Source organism: Musa acuminata, chromosome BXJ2-7 (genome assembly GCF_036884655.1).
Source record: "Musa acuminata AAA Group cultivar baxijiao chromosome BXJ2-7, Cavendish_Baxijiao_AAA, whole genome shotgun sequence".
NCBI classification, from domain to species: domain Eukaryota; kingdom Viridiplantae; phylum Streptophyta; class Magnoliopsida; order Zingiberales; family Musaceae; genus Musa; species Musa acuminata.
This window is the reverse complement of record NC_088344.1, coordinates 22461748-22478731: the sequence shown is the minus strand read 5'-3', so window position 1 is coordinate 22478731 and position 16984 is coordinate 22461748. Positions and strand designations below refer to the sequence as shown.

Here is a 16984-nt window from a genome sequence, read left to right as displayed (position 1 = left end):
TTTTTGGACAAATTTAGGGGGGGTGGGGAAAAAGCATTAGCTTTAGGATTCCTAGAACAGCGGGCCCCAGAGATGTCAGCCACTCAGCTTGAAGCACGTTTTCTTCACGGACTACACGAATCACGAGGCGAGGGGTGGTCTCTTTCCTTGGGACCTCGCCGTCTCTGAAACCTGCCTTATGATTGGAGTGTCATACGGTCATTGTGCGGGGCCGACTAACTTATCCGTAGACGAGAAGGGTGAGTTTGCGGGTAGCGTACCGTTTCTTGGTGTTTCCCGTACCGTCGCAGACCTGTTCGTCTCACCCGCACGTCCTGTGGTTGAGTTCTGGACCGCGTTTTATGCGGGACCGACATGTGGGTCCGGCAGTCTCTTCATCGACAAGAAGGGTAGGTCTTGGGGTAAGTGTTTTATGTTTCCTGTGCCCTGTCGCAGGCTCGGGTGGTTCGCCCTCACCCGGTGAGGAAGCGCGCACCGCGACAGGAAGCGCGAGAGGGACTTCGAAACGAAACGAGACGAAACGAAACGAAACCCTCCGCAGGCGAAGCCGCCAAAATTTCCCCCGTCGCCTCGCCCCGGACCTCCGAAGGCGGAGGTACCCATCTCGTCGTCGGATCGGAAAGCAAAAGGTGGAGGTGGAAATAACAAAGGAAAAGAAATCCACGAAAGGGAGTTGAGTCCCGGCGAAGGAAGTTAAAGGAAGGGAAGAGAAAGAGAAAAGGGGGAGCCTTTGGGAGTGTGGGGAGGCCGCGAGACGCGTTCCTCGAAGCGGGATTGTCGTTCGTGCCGACGCCGGTGTCGGTTGAATGAGGTATTCCTCGATCTGTTTCGCTTCGTGCACGTCTCCCTTGTGCTTGTGCTGTTGTTTTCTTCTCCCCCCTCTTTGGTGCTGCAAATGTCGCTATTTTTCGCATTGGATGTCCCGTTTCGTCGATTGATGCGTTTGTCTTGTTGAGTTGGACTTATATCTGAATCAAAATGGGTGGAGAAGAACAAAAGAAGCGATTTTTAGTCGAATGTGAAATCTATACGAAACAGATTCAAGTTCCTAAAGATGCTGGTTTTGGCCAGCAAGTGTTGTTTTTCTTGACTAGGGATTTTGCATTAGTTAGTTAGGGTTTGCTGGATATGTCCGAAATGAGCAGCAAACGATGGAAACTGCGAAGGACCAAGACAACGACTCGCCCAAATTGGGTACTTCCGGTTTCAAGTGTGTATCAAAAACGCAAGATCTAATGTTTAACTCTCGAATTAGGATCCCTCCCTTTCTAAGATAACGTTTTGTTGCCATTCCAGTTTAGGTTCCACAAGGTTGAGCCAGAAGGTACATACAGGTCGTAAACACATATGGTCTTTATGTTTTTGTTAAGAGAAGAAAATTATGTCACACTGTACCCATACTATGTTCTCTGGTTTTTGGTTAAAATAGGATATATGAGCCCTTTATTATTTGGTCGACCAGCTATCTATTAGAGTTAAAGACAATTATCTAATAATGAAAACAATTAGAGGTTAAAATAGGATATATCGATTCCGATATGATGGCTAATTTAAATTGGGATCAGTTTTTAATTGTAAATCCATTGAGAAATTAATAGGTTGACCGGTTGCTGGGATTCGGCTAATTGCAGCTAAATACAGTGGTTGATCAATTTTTTTGCATAAGATGGATGAGACAACAAGAGCAAGTAGAAGAGAAGAGGAAGAAGAAGTGGAGAGGAGAGTTTAAGAGACTTACTAAATTTCCCACTGTCATTGTTGCATCTCAAACATTCAGTGAGAGACAGAGTTAGGAGGAGAAAACAGTAGTGAGAGATAGGGAGAGTGGGAAGGATTAGAGAGGGATAGGTATCTCTCGAACCCACCACTCTTGGGTGTCCTTTTCTAAACAGATTTTAAAATTTTAATTACTTCTATACTATACTTACAAACATCGTAATTTCCAAACATTATATATTTAATTACTATTTTCATTAATTGATATTATTCTTTCTCTATTATTTTTAGTTTACAATTATATTTTCTGCTGGTCCCAATACAGTCATCCACTTTTGATCTCTATATCAAACTCCAAAACCACTTTGGTTCCAGTCCCATACCCCAAGACAATTCCAATCCCATTTTTGCAAGCCTTGCAAGATTGTACCTTGTTGTCGCTGAACCATTTATATATTTTTTTCTTGCAATTTCTCGAGAACCACAACGTGAATAAATGAATAGATAATTCTTGGATTCCATATTTATTTGTTTGCATGCCTGTGATGCTGTACTAATGCAAATTAAATTCTTCACTTAGCCAAGGGCTGGACATACCATATAGATCATGCGTGTGTTCTATTATTTGAGCACATCGATCGACTAAGTATGAGGCAAAGGCACTAACCATGGAAGTAGTCATATTTTACTGTGTTAAACTTGTAGTTGGGTTATATCTGCATGGTTTTACCTGACCCCAGTTATGCATCATACGAGTGCCATGAAGCTTAATTAGCAAACAGTGATGGCATTGTGCATAATGTTCCATTGATGGTTAGTGAAAGTTCTCATTTCTGCATCACATTTATCTTTTTCAGTTATAAGTTTTTTTATGCAAAAATAATGGAGATATGTTTTCATGTAAAATGTTAATTTCTTTGTTAAATTATGCGTTGTTCTTTTTCTACGAAACTCTTAGTCTGGTTTCTAAGAAATCACCATTTACCTTGATTGGAGCTTCCTAAAGAACATATCCTGCCTTTAATCTGACTTCCATACTGGTTTCTTATCCTCCTAGTTTTCATTTACACAGGTCAAGTTCATATCGCAAACTTGTTTTGCTTCAGATCCACTATTAAAATGAGACAAAAAACAAATGGAACCCTACAGAGAGGTCAAAAGCTGAATCATTATAAAGGGAATGGACCGAATTGGGTTCTTATTGCAGGAGGTGCCTTGCTCAGTACACTTTCGATTAGGTTGGGATGCAAGCTTAAACAAGTCTTTGAAACAAAGCTGCAAGATAATGTCAATACAGGTTCATCACTTGTCTATTGTTAATTGGACTCATTATTTGTTTCTTTTACATCCAACATCAACAAATTTTCCAGGGAATAGAAAATTCACACCCAAGATAAGGTCAGCCGCATGCCAGATGAATTCAAATTTATATCAATTTCATCAAAATGAGGATACCCACTGCCACTGTCTTTCAGGTGCGCTCCCCTCGACTAACCTTCTAACTATAAGCATTGTGTTGAAGAATCAGAAGAACAGACTTTGCAGGCTCCGATGATCAGATATGCGTGCTTTGTATTAAAGTTTACAGACATCTTGCTGTGATGGATAAAAATATGCTTCTGTTTGGCTGATGCAAGTCCTGGAGCCTGATGATATATGTTCTTTTAATTGTTTTACTTTATGAAGTAGGTGCTGTTATAAAAAATGCACCAGAATTATCGTGTTCCCTAGGCGCCTTGCTTTTCAATTGTCTGAATATATTTCTATGCTAGAACATTTTTTTCTGTTAAAATTTTTTATACATGCATGAGAGAATTACTTCAATAAATTATCTTCGTCTGATACAGGGATATCAGGAGATGGAACAGACATCAAGCAATCTAAAAATCCAATGTCAACAGAAATGGATCTCTCCCTCCAACTAGTGAAATTCTCGGATACAGAGCGAAACAAAGAGAGCGGAAGTGTGATTTGGGCATCATCACCTGACCGTCTCGAGCTTCCCCAAAAACCATTTCACCACTCGAGCAGCTCAGACTCTCCATGCATGTCGGAATCTGGGTCTGATATCTACAGTAAAAGAGAGGTGATACAAAAACTACGTCAACAGCTCAAGCGAAGGGATGACATGATAATGGAGATGCAGGCTCAGGTGATCGACCTTCAGAACTCTCTAAGCATTCAGGCGACACAATCGGCTGATCTGCAGGCTCAGATTGATGCCGCTAATAGGGATTTGTTCGAGTCTGAAAGAGAGATCCAACGGTTGAGAAAGATCATTGCTGATTATTGTGCTGTGAAGGCGGTCTCTCCCGAGAAGCCTGCAAGGCATTGGTGTCCTGAAGGTGCAAATGGAACAATGAATGGATACGCTAACGGTATTGATGAAGGAGACTTTGAGAAGATCGAAATGTTGAAGAGGCAAGTTGGGGAGCTGAAGGAAGTGATCGAAGGCAAGGATTTCTTGCTTCAGAGCTACAAGGAACAGAAGGTGGAGCTGAGCTCAAAGATCAAGGAGTTGCAGCTAAAACTGGATTCCCATGTTCCCAACATATTGTAAATCGTCTGCTTAGTTGGATTGTGATTTCTTCTTCCTACTTTGGACGTTGGTGTTTCTTCTTCAAAGACCATTCTGTTTCTCTCTTGCATCGTTCTTAACTTGTTGTGTAGCATGAGGTTTATTGTTGGAGAGATTGCAATATGGTTGGTGAGTTCAAAGCTAATCTAGCCATAGTTCTTGTTGTTGACTTAAAAATAGTCATCATAAATTCACAACGTGACATGTTAGATTATCATCAAATGGTAATAGAGAAAATTCACTAGTTTGTGTTTCTTTCAAATTGTTCAAATGTCATAAAAGCTTCTTCATCTTAATTATATTTTTATATTCTTCTCTTCTTCTCGTTAGTTCTAAGTAGGCATCGAACGAACCAGCATCTCATAAGATGTACACAACTCCGGTGTTCTAACTTGGGCAGCTCAGGAGGTGCAAAGATCACCTCGATGGATCTAATTAACAAACTATATTAAGTTTGCTTAATCTCTCCCAACATGCTGCTTCTGCAATGAAAAAGAAGAATCAGATCAGCTCCAACTCTCCACTAGTAAAGACAGACCAATGAATCGAAAATCCTGAGATAGAATCCATAAACTCTTTATAATAAATTTAAAAATTAATAAAGAAAACATCTATCTAATGAGTTCAACTTACAAAGAAAATGCTATTTGTTTAACAAAGCGCAAAGGTATAAAAAGCAAGTGTCAGACCTGTCAGTTTTACCTCTGTGCATAACATTGGTCCTTCAAAGAGTTATGGTTCAACAGCTGTTTCATAAAACCCTTTTTTACCAATCATCACAATAAATATTTCTAATTTCAATGGCTAAGTGTAATCAAACCACAAAGGCAACAAACAGTCAAAAGTTATTGTGATACAAAGAAAGAAATTTCTACTCGATACTTTGAAAGAAACAGAGGGTATTTAGCAAAACAAGAAACCATTACAAAAGGGACTTTAAACCGAATCTGACTCGATCTTTAATTGTCTTGATTCAAGGTTACTTATGCATTCACAGATAACAGAAAAATGCTTCGGAACTCAGTGAGCTCGACACCTGCAAACATGAATTGGATGATGCTGAGGCCAACATGGCAAGGAAAAAAAGGGACGATTACTGTCGTTATACCATCTTCACGAGCCTTGTGATTGCCTGAATACTTGAAGAATCCAATCGACATAGCCACTGGATCCGGCAGTCTGGTCCTCCACAAGATTTGTGAGAAACAAGGTCAGTTCTCTTGGCTGTTCACCCTGCCTTACCAGACGGCATGACTGATAAGAGGAAGGATCCCTTGCTCTCAATTCTTTCAATATCCTCATTAGTCTTTTTGAGATCTCATTGTCATGTTGGCACAACACAACCTGCAGCACAAAAATATGTCAGGCTACAGAAAGAATAGCATGTCATATGATCAACACAAAATATCCCTACAATCCTCGCCTTTGGTGGGTTTATAACAGGCATCATTTCTTAAAAAAATAAATCATACTTGGTCTGCAAACTATTGAAACTCTGTTAATGTGTGGTGATGTAAATTCATGTCCACCTACTGAAGTGGTCAATCCAGATCAGCAAGATCTCAAGTTCCAAAAGCCAAAGTTCACAATTATATACTAATGAGGTTATTATCTGCATGTTAGTTGTTTGCATCTCAACCCAACAGATATCTGCTTACTCTAGTTTCATTTTGACTCAAAACTTGTAAGCTGTCATGTGCAGGAGCTATATCGTGGACGTATATGCTAATAACAGTTTAAACAGTTCTTCACTAATTAAATATGCTAATAACATATAGTGACATATATTTCATAAAATATTCTTTAAGGAATTTTAGTTCATATCGAGCATACAATTGCATTATTAATTTAAACAGCATAACCAAAAGCCTAATAAAGTTTAGCAATGTACCCTAGATAGGTCGGGGAAGCTGGCTAACTCAACTCCAACTATGTTATTTAATAAATCAGATGAGAGCATCCTGCCCAACCAAATAATGAAGTTGAATCCATCATCCAAAACGTAAACACCTTTAGGATCTAAACTTTGGGCAGATAGTGGTAACTGTCTCAGTGGTTCCTGACCATCCTTAAAGTCCTGCAAGGAGGAAAAATAAAAGGTTAGTTATCATAATAGATGCCTTGTGCTTTGGAAGCTTCAAACCACTTGCCATGACACTGTGTGTAAGAAGTTCTTAAGAGAAACAATTGAATAAGCATGCCTGAAATGAGAGCAACATGATAATACATCAGTTTTGAATATTTCAAAAACTTCATCTCCTCAAATCAGTAATTATCGAACATCTGCTTTTCAATTTAGCATATTAAGATTTATTAGAATTCAACATTTTACAAGCAGTTCAGGCTAAGATCATTTTAAAGAAACATAATCGACAATAAGAAAAGAACATATGGAAACAAATACCTTCAGAAGGTTCTCATCTATCCTAAATAAGCCAGGATAGATAAGTTTAAGCATCCCGCTTATAGGTAATATCATCATATTATAACCAGCTGCGCAACGTTCATCTAGAAGAGCATCAGCATACCCTCCACGAAGAGCTACAGACTTACAAAGAGACAACACATACAATGGCAAGAATTTCAAAGACTCTGGAAATATCAATCTCCCGCCCAACCGATGCTGGACAACATAGAGATTCCGATATTCTTTAAGACTTTTCACAAGCTTCAGCTGCAATGACTGTCTAGCATCTTCCAGCTTTTGTGACAGTGAATTCTCAATTGCTGCAGGATTTTTTAGCATAAGAACTTACATAGAAGTTGATTTTTGAAATGCATATTTCAAGATATCCATATGTAATACTTTTTACTTACCAAGCCTTCCCAACAAAGAAACAATGGCTCCGGTATCCGCCTGGCGGTACATCTCACTAAGATCAGCTACTACTGGAGCAGCTGCTGTATGGACTCTGATGCGTCTCTCGCCTGATGAGGAAGTATATCTTTGATAGCTAAGGATCCACAGAAAATTTCTTTCACATCAGAGGAACTTTTGAGCATAGTTCAAGATGATCAAGAAAGTTTAATGAACCTAGAAGCTCCATTTCCATGAACTGACCTACTGCTAAGGTATGGGAAACTGAATACAAGGCATGTAAGAAACACACTGATGATGAAGGCAAATTGTACAGCAAGAAAAGATATCACAGACAACTTAACATTAGTAACTCGCAAGCCTAATAATAATTGTTTTAGCAAGTCAAACTTATACACAGTCTACTTAAAGCTTGATGAATGAAATGAAAATCCTTAAATGCAATACTGCATTTAGAAACACAACTTGAGTGTGAAGGACATAGAAGACTACAAAGACTCAAACACAACAATCCTCCATTCTTATGATAAGATGCAAGAATTCAATCATTAACATGGATAGTACGAATAGAGGCAAATGATCGAACTCGAAGCTATTGGGAAGGAAGCAGCCTCATTCTTCATAAGCCTCAGGATGATGGTGACAATATTTTTGCACAGAGATAGAAGTGTTTATGGGGGAATAGAAAAAAAAACATCATTATGACTTTTCTAGTGTGTTTTTGTCTGAGTTCAAGTTTATGTCCATAGTTTTCACCCATTACTTTATCTCTTAATTACAATTAATTTGTACATTACAAGAGTTCAAAAAGAAGCAAAAAGTAAGGGTGACTATGCTTAACTTTGTTTCTTAATTGTAATTAATTTGCATCTTATAAGGGTTAAAAAAGAGAATTAAAACATTACGGTAATCATGCTTGGCAAAGTGTCCTAGATGCACCAATAAAGCAAAGGATACAAAAGGGCAACTTGAAAGTATACAGTCTGAGTTGTCATCAGGGTTTCTTCTAAAGATAACTGCATTGCAAAGGCTTTGTCACAATCCACAGCAGGAAGAGCTAATAAATCAGTTGACCTTAGCATAAAATGTCCATGATAAGTTGTAAAGCGGACCCCTGAAATACAAAATGGGACTTCTCAGAAAATCATCACTTGCTTACAGAAGAAATTGCATAAAGAAAGTATTGAAAATAGAGGTGTTCTATCAAATGACCTTTCCCACATCTTATGCGCATTACAGCTTCCCAGGCAGTCTCCCTTGTGAGATTCCTGGCCAACTCATACCTAAGTTTCTCCTGGTGAACAGCAGTCTGGAAAGATGGATAATGATATACCTGGCCACCAGTATACTTGGCCAGAGATCCTGCAGAAACAAGAAGAACAAATAAATAAAAATGAAATGATAAATTTTTACATAACCATTGGGCAAACAATTTTGAGTGTTGTCACCTAAAGAAGCAATATCTGAATACTTTTCACTGAAAGCATATATGTCCACTGCTATCTGATTCTTCGTAAACTCAGCAGCCATCTGCTTATAAAATGGATCTTCAGGTAATCTTAAGGTATGCTCTTTATCAGTCCCATACATTCGAAGATCATCTCCACGAAGTCTTAAGCGGCCCACACCAAGAGAAGGCAATGTACTCTGAAATATCAGCAACTTCCCTCCAAGTTGACTCTGTCAGAAAGGGTAAAGCATAAACTAGTAAATGAAGCATTAAACATAACCCTTACTGGGAAGACAAAAATGAATAAAAATAATGTGAAGAACATCTTACCATAACCATGAATGCTGCTTTAAGAGCAGGACCAAAGGCAGATTCCACATTGGAAGTGCCCTGGAACATAACGGGCAAGCTATCTAGAAATGCATCCACTACATGCCTAGAATCAGACAAGTTGACAAGAAGATCATCAGGCAAGGGCAGAAATACATCGTCCAGATCAGCTACCACCAACATTTGAGGCTGTGTCAGAGAAGACTGGCCAAAGACAAAAAGTTAACCAATAACAAGTCTAATCATCCTAAGCAATTATCTTTTTAAGGAAAATATAGGCATCCAATAATAAACAGCACCAGGAGCACATGTTCCTTTGTAACAACTAGCTATGACACAACTTTCAAATTTAACGTCACTTGCCTTCAGGTTGTGGAAATGCAATGTGCTGTCAAAAGTAATAAAACCAATTTGTGTCCGAGGAAAGCCCGGTAAATCATCAAGACAGGACTTGATGGTCTTTGCAACAATCTGCAAAACATTTGGTAAATGTTAAACATAAAGTAAATTATCATAAATCAGAACTTGAAAAGAATTCACGAAATGAGGACAATCTTACAAATTGGACATTACCTCAAGCAAACCAGAACAAACGGCAGATACTGATACATCAATAAGGAAAAAATATAGAGGTGGCATTGGCGGTCGAACCATATATTCTGTTGAAGCAACAAATTCTACACTACCCTTGGACAGCTCAGGTCTTTGGTCTAAATCACATCTTCTGCCAGTGGCATCCAAAGCACAATAATACTCTCCAGGAACTGAACGATAAAGATATTCATAAACAAAGGGTTATTCCAGAAGCAACGACTTGGGCGCACAAGAAAGAAGACATGTTTTCTTAAAACCAAACTATAAGGGAGACACTTTAGATCCCACCCCAAAAACCTAGCATATACATGGTCATGACTCCTAGTTATAGTGTAATTCTGATAACAGAAAATTATATTTAATTAGATGATATGCCAGGTATAAGAGACCTAAGGATGAGATATCATTAAACATCAACTAGTAAAGACATCTACATTATAAAAATGCTTTATAGGTTATGAAAATACAAAATTCATGAAACATGGAGCACAAATATTTGACAAGTACTGGCTAGCTAGCTCATAGCAGTCTCAATTATTATTAAAATTTAGTCAATCACAATAAAATATCCAGATGATTGGATTATATCACCAAGCTTATGCCAAATCTAGTTTCTGAAGCTTGGCATGTGTGCCTGTCTGAATCATCAAGCTATGCTTTACAATTTTTCATAAACAAAGAAAAGTGACCACATTGAAAGATTTTACAGTCAATTTTTACTAATATGTTATGTCTGCTGATTGATAAGCCAATATTTACAGAAATAGTCATCAAACAGAGCATCTCCTACCCATGTCCTTGCAGGAAGCTCTAAGCTAATTCAGTGCTTCTTGATGTACTACCTCCGTAGAATTAGTTTATGTTGGCTTCACCAACCCCACTTTCAAATATCATGAGACATCCATGGTATATCTTCATTACAGAATATGAAACTTGGACAATCCATGTAGACTATCCCAAACTCTGATACTTAAAAGTGCAGGATCACATGCCTGTTGAATGAACTGAAAAGACAATTTTTGTGTATTCCGTTTCCATTGACAATAATTCATGTTTTCAGTAAGCATGTCCTTGGGCATTGTAGCACATATGTTGCTCTTGATTTACAGATTTGCAGTTCCCTTCAATGAAATTCACCCTGTTACAGTAAAAGCACTGTGATAAAATGATGCATCAAGATGACTCCATGATGCTCGGTCAGGTAGCATATCTGAATTCAGAAACTCCAAATAAGCTCAGGTACAGTTTCCTCAGCTTTTATACTTAGGTGTTCACTTATGTCTAGAACATATTATGGCCAAAGATTAGAAGATCTAAATCCATTTAGGAGTAAATAAGTTGTCTAGGAGGCATACAGGTGAAAATTCCACCTAGCATAAATAGTCGGCTAGAGAAAATATCTCTTGGCTGATGAACTCAGACCTCTAAGGATGAAAATCCTCCCCCAGCAGTTCTCCCCTTTCCTTCGTTTACTATTTAATTTAGGTTTACAAAAGGTGAAAACAAGGTTCGCCTTATCAGTCTGAGCCGACAGCAGGGCACGTACCGGTTTGTACCAGTGTACTGACACATGATACACCAATAAGTATCAGTATTTTGGAGAGAAAGAGAAAAGGGAGAAGAGGAAGGGAGGACGGAGGAAGGAGGATGAATGAGGGAAGAAGAGGAAGCAGCAAATGAGGAAGAAGGAAGAAGAGGAAGAGGAGACGAGACCTTACCTAAGATGTGGCGATGCAGTGAGGTCGCAGCAAGCGAAGGTCACCATCGATAGCAGCATTAGAGGCAATTCTTGCAAGCGCTGCGGAGGCGGCGCTCGCGTGAGAAGTGGGAAACTTATACGATGGGTTGGACCGAGGTGGGTCCACGTACCGATCAACGCTCGAACTAGTATGTGCCAGCCGTTTTGTACCAATCTGGGCAAAACAACAAACGTTGGGTGAAAAGGCATATGTCCCTAGTTTTTCATATACAAGTTTAAAGGCTTCCTGGTTCCTCTAGGCATTCTTTCTTCATCTCTACTAGTGTTTTCTTTTTCTATTCATAGTGACAACTGCTAATTTTTCAGCATTTTGACAATTAAAACACAAGATGTTGGTCCCATCTTGCATCTATATGAACTGGAAGTTGATCAGCTTCGAGTTTTAACAGATTCACTAGTTTTTCACTTAGAATAGTTTGCTCAATATTCTGGACAGCAGGCATATTTGTTTATTTTGCAGATATATTGATTCACAGGAGCTCTTAAGTAGCTCTTCATGTCCTTATGGTTACATCATCACAATCCCCAAATTATGTCAGTAACATGATAGCAAAATATAGGATATTTGTTCCTTTCTTTTATACCAACAAATATCTGATACTTATTTTTCTCAAAAAGGATATCAGTTCCGGCAGCAGATTGTCATAGTTCTCAATTCACTCTTCACCAAGTGGAGGTTATAGTATTTGTTCAAGATAATAAACTCAACAAAGTCCACGAACGGGTGTCACCCACTATAACAGAAAGAAAAGATGCAGCTTATGCAAGATAAGGATCAATACCCATTTCCGACTAAGAAATACATGCTCCACCATCCAAGACAAGTAACAGAAGCAGATACCTGAAGCTTAAGTGCATTGAGCTTTCAGATTTCACACATCTAGTTTCTCACAATTCCATACTCTACAGTTCAATTATACAGACATGACAGTCTTTCTAACCAACACTGCCCACTAATTTGCAGTTAGTTTTTGCTGATAGACATGCACATCTTTCTTGCTCTTATTATATACACCATCTCAATGTACACCAATTTTGTTATATGCAGTAATCTCATGGTCATGGCTCCAGGATAATCAAATGTTCTGATCTTTATTTTAAGTTATCACAAATACTAACTTGACCTAATAGAAATTTACAGGTTCAAAGAAATATCAGATCAGTGAACTCTAGTGACCTAAGTAATAATAATAAAGATTTTCCTAGAACCTCCAGATCATGAACATAAGAATGATTGTCTAGTTGCAATGTTGTCACTGAATTACCTACAGAATTTGTCCAACATAGCATGCAACTAAAACAGCAGCCAGATCGGAAGACAACTGTTTACTCTTTGTAGTACACCAGTTATGGGTGAGACCTCTAATGGATGAAGTTGTCCTATGTGCAAGAGTAATTAAACTTGGAATAACCTCCATCTCTATTGGTTTTTATTTACCTAGACATGACTTTAAACATCTTAGGGGTCAATCTTTTATTAAGACAAATAGCCTTATCCCACTTTGAATTCACAAATGCTAACTGTTAAGATAGTTCTTTGGTGAATTCACAAATGCAACGCTAGTTCAATTGCACCTTCAAGAAAGATTGAAGCTGCTAATTAATAAAATATCTAAGTGCACTATAATTGTATCATGGTTAACAAAAAAGATCAGAAAACTAAAATCCTTAAGTTCTTCAGTCGTATTTAAGTAGATAACCCATTTAATTTCAGGTATCGTATGGTACATGAATAAAACGTATCAATTTCAAGGGAAGATCAGATGTAAGGGATGTAAGTTTTATGTTGTCATATCACTAGATCAGCTATTTTCTAGATAATCCAGTGATCATCTTGTGAAGTATGAGTGTAAAACATATAGAAGTATATACTGGAAACTGAAGTATCAATATCACTGCAAAAAGAGCAAAGATGTGCATAAACACAAAACTGATTAGTAAGATATCAGACAGCAGAAGGATTTGCATACCATCATTGAGCAAAGAACAAAGGTTGCACCTCCACTTCCTTCCAGCATCCGTGAATGTCACATATGGATTTACATATGTTCGGCATCTTCGGCACCGAATGATGCCTGCTGGCCCAAAATTCACAATTGGTACCTCTTCCTGAAAGAAGATAGTTGACAGGACATTCAGATAGATAAGAGCCGGTGCATGTTCAAAAAATAAACAGAAAACGGTTTTTTTACCCCATCAGGAGCTTCAGCTAGAGGATGAACCACTGCTCCAAGAGGCAAATGCCACCTAGAAAGTAATGACTGAGAATTTGGTATTGCATGAGTTGTCAGACACATGAATCGTGGGTGGCAATTGAAAGGGTACACCTCAAGAATTTTAGTTGGCTCTTCAGCTCCATTTAGTGGCCTTGGAAGTGACTTGGTGTCAACTCCAGGATCAAGAGCCCCAGGAACCGATCCAACAGTTAATGATTGAAACTCTTCAACCAGACCTTGAACACCTCCTATAGGAGGTCCTGTCAACGGATGCTGCAGTTGTTCCCTTGAACTAAAACCCATAGGACCTCCAACTGGAGGTGGTGGTGGTACAAGACTTTGGTGAGCATGATATTGAGAAGTGTGTGTGGGAGGAACATGGGCAGCTGGATAGACCTGCATTAGTGGTTGGGAAACTGGTCTAGAAGCTTGAAACTGTGAATCAGGTTGAAATGGGGGAACATTAGCCCTTTGGGGAACATTGGAATACCCCTGCAACAATGGCTGAGGTGGTGTTCTGGGTGCAGAAAATACAGACCCTGATGACGGTGGCATATTGCTTCTTGATGTCAACTGGGATGAACTTTGAGGAGGAGGACCCATCGGCACCACCGGAATTTGGGACTGAGGACGAAAAGTTCCACTTGGAGGCATATGTGGCTGACCAATAGGAGGAGGATGCACGGGAGCTGGAGGAAATCCTAGGGCTTGTGATTGCTGATAAGTGCCGGCATCTTGTGCTGAGAAAGATGAAGTAGGAGGACTCGAAGGGCCATTAGACCTCATAGATGGTGGTGGTGCTCTGTAGCTAGAAGGTTGTGTGCCAATAGCAGGTCCGGAGGATAAGAACGGAGACATATTTTGTGGAGAACCTGATGCCCCCAAGCCAGTCATGGGACCCGAAGATACAAAGGGGGTGGTAGCTCGAGAAGGACCAGATGCTTCAATGCCACCAACAGGTCCTGGAGATCTGAAAGGTGTTGAAGATTGTGGAGCTGCTAGAAACGGTGAGGTAGGTCTTCCTGGAAAATTTGCTTGTTCCTTCCCCCTGGGTTGCATATTTACCTGATTGTTTTCAGTTTATTGTGTGACTGACCTGCTAATTCACATTGCATAAAAATGAGATAATAAGTATGATTAATGAAAATTAATCAACAACACATAATTTAACACAATTTAACCACATCTAGATTCTCTATGCATGCTGTTAATTACTCGAATTCTCAAGGAACCGTTACCGGAACATCAAGTCAAAGGATCTTCAAGTTTAATCCAATTGCAATGGTCCTTCAAATCAACAATAAACTGCATGATTACATCTCCTCAGAAGACCACTTTGGTTGGTCATATCTTCAAGGTCCATTTTACCATATATAGTCTATCTTCGAGGATGTTCGAATATAAGATTGTTGGGCCATTGTTAAAAGTAAAGCAAGCTACACCATCGTACAGCAAAGCATAAATTAAATGGCCAAGTTTCCAAGATGTAGCTAGAATATACAACTTTCTCTTGACTCAAATCTCTCATTACATATTAGCATGCTTAGTAAGACAAATTATATCAAGATTTTACCTCCTATTATAACATCTCATAATATCCAACATTTCTTGGACATGTATCAGCAAAATTGGAGAAATGCAGCCTTGGTAAAATATCCAAGAATATTGAAACTTTAGGTCTCAAGTTGATGTGGCTAGCAAGAAACATTATTGCCCTAGTGGTATTTCTTTGGCAACACAAAAGAAAATCAAAAGGGTTTCCATATACTAATAATACACAAATCTTACAAAAATTTTCTTTTAATCTTAGGGGCACAAGATAATCATGCAATACTTTTCATGCCCCTAGCTGCCTTGACTATCCTGTTTTAACTCTATAGCCAGTTTGTGCATTAATATTTCCCTCTAGTTCAAAATAGACCAAAAACATCTATAACTTTCACTTGTGAGAATTTCTCAATCATCTATTCCAACTATAGCCTCACTTCCATTATTGGTATTGCTAAAGCTGTAGTTTATATGTTTGATTATAATTCTACTTAGTACAAAACCCTAAGTTTCTATAGCTTTATCTCCATTGTCCAAGTTTAGAATTAGTCATAACCAGACTCTCATCGATTAAAAATATTTCAACACAAAACGGCACCAAAGGAACTTCTCTTGAATACATCTAGTAAGTTATCCTAACACTGGTAACAACTCCATTACACATATCGTTTATCACCGTAATATAACTACCATTGGTAACTATCTGAACATACTGTGTTTTTTGAGTTATAAACCAAAACAATGAAAGCACCCCATAGTTCAGTTGAAGAAATAAAAGTAAGATCACCGACACCAGAAATAAATTGTGATTGAATACAATAACATCCCTAAATTGAGTAGAAAAATAGCATCCAAATATGTAAAATAGAGAAACTGCATGAGTGAGTTAATTCACACGATATAATTAGCAACAAAGGATAGCACAATTAGGTCAATGACAAAAAGGGAAGCCAGCATAGTTGATGAATCTCTCTTGAAAGCAAGAGAGGTTGAAGCATAAAAAACTCAAGCATTCAGAGGCAAAATCAAATATTTAGCATGTTTCTTGAAGAAATCAACAAAACAGATGCGCATAAATTATTTGTAATAACAAACTAATTACTGACCACCAATCTGAAACATGGATCCGAATTCCCCCAATCAAAATCAAGACCAGATCCACAGACAAACCAACATGCAAAAGCCAACAGACAACAAAAATTGTTCAGATTTAGGACCAAAAACCCCAGATTTCCAGACAACATCAGCAGAAACCCAAACAAAACCCCTCAAAATAACCTCCGGCCTCACGATCTGACGCAGATGCCAATAGCCCCAAGAAGGGAAAAAAAGAGAAATCTGTTACGGTGCGAAATCTTCTACGTGAAGAATTAAACAAGACCGTCAATAGCAATTCAAGAAAAGAAGCCAAATACTATCGATCGGATATAAAGAGCGAAAAAATTCCCAGATTCTGTTAAAAATCACCGCGCGGGTTCGAGATCTAAGAACCGCACATATGATCGAACGGAGCGAATCGAGCGAATCGAGTCGGGAACGTACCTTTGGAACTCGGAGCAGGAGAAGAGAGAGAGAAGAGAGAGAGAGAGAGAGAGGGGCGGAGTCGAAAGACGTCGCGGTGGGGATAGAGATCGGAAATACTTCACTTGACGACTTACTAGTACGACTTTGGGTACGAAAGGAGGTCTAGCGCGCAACGTCGCGACACCACCTTTAAGGGCCACGTCCGTCGTGTCGTGTAGTAAATCGTGTGTCGTCGATGGAAACCCACCCTATTGGATCTGAGCCATTGAGTGATGAATTGAACGGCAAATAAGTGAGTTGATCAAAGGCAGCTGGGAATCCAATCAGCGGTCCGGATCAACTGAAGCCAGAACATGGAAAGACGAATTCTAACTGGTCCAAATTCTCGGGACCCATAGTTTCATTCATGGAATCCTACTAATCACCAACTAGACGACGTTATTTACCTAAT

General features: G+C 38.9%; 2 protein-coding genes across 3 annotated transcripts; one reads left to right on the top strand and one right to left on the bottom strand.

Moving 5' to 3' along the window:
• Positions 1 to 445: 445 nt before the first annotated feature.
• Positions 446 to 4360, top strand: LOC135617357 (uncharacterized). Its single transcript, XM_065117442.1, has 4 exons — positions 446 to 811; positions 2789 to 3013; positions 3087 to 3191; positions 3564 to 4360. The coding sequence occupies exons 2-4, from the start codon at positions 2836 to 2838 to the stop codon at positions 4274 to 4276; spliced, it is 996 nt and encodes a 331-aa protein (XP_064973514.1). The 5' UTR covers positions 446 to 811; positions 2789 to 2835; the 3' UTR covers positions 4277 to 4360.
• A 788-nt stretch (positions 4361 to 5148) lies between these two features.
• Positions 5149 to 16680, bottom strand: LOC103982380 (protein transport protein SEC24 A). 2 transcript variants are annotated; one of them, XM_065117441.1, is made up of 13 exons: positions 16552 to 16680; positions 13438 to 14560; positions 13216 to 13354; positions 9466 to 9656; positions 9256 to 9363; positions 8893 to 9096; positions 8561 to 8792; positions 8325 to 8474; positions 8070 to 8226; positions 7112 to 7239; positions 6699 to 7021; positions 6186 to 6371; positions 5149 to 5638 (listed from the first exon to the last, which is right to left on the bottom strand). In XM_065117441.1, exons 2-13 carry the CDS (start codon positions 14518 to 14520, stop codon positions 5408 to 5410), a joined length of 3132 nt encoding a protein of 1043 aa, XP_064973513.1. In that variant the 5' UTR covers positions 14521 to 14560; positions 16552 to 16680; the 3' UTR covers positions 5149 to 5407. The 2 variants fall into 2 exon arrangements, with proteins under 2 accessions (XP_064973513.1, XP_009397579.2); XM_009399304.3 differs by having other exon boundaries at positions 13438 to 14557.
• Between the last annotated feature and the right edge of the window lie 304 nt (positions 16681 to 16984).

What these genes read in the sequence shown, in the direction of transcription:
- LOC135617357 (XM_065117442.1), top strand. Translation starts at nt 2,836, where the DNA reads ATGAGACAAAAAACAAATGGAACCCTACAGAGAGGTCAAAAGCTGAAT. An exon ending in GCAAGATAATGTCAATACAG is followed by an intron (nt 3,014 to 3,086) that starts GTTCATCACTTG and finishes CAAATTTTCCAG; the next exon opens with GGAATAGAAAATTCACACCC. An exon ending in CCACTGCCACTGTCTTTCAG is followed by an intron (nt 3,192 to 3,563) that starts GTGCGCTCCCCT and finishes CGTCTGATACAG; the next exon opens with GGATATCAGGAGATGGAACA.
- LOC103982380 (XM_065117441.1), bottom strand. Translation starts at nt 14,520, where the DNA reads ATGCAACCCAGGGGGAAGGAACAAGCAAATTTTCCAGGAAGACCTACC. An exon ending in TTGTTCTTTGCTCAATGATG is followed by an intron (nt 9,657 to 13,215) that starts GTATGCAAATCC and finishes TTTATCGTTCAG; the next exon opens with TTCCTGGAGAGTATTATTGT. An exon ending in TTCAGATATTGCTTCTTTAG is followed by an intron (nt 8,475 to 8,560) that starts GTGACAACACTC and finishes TTGTTTCTGCAG; the next exon opens with GATCTCTGGCCAAGTATACT.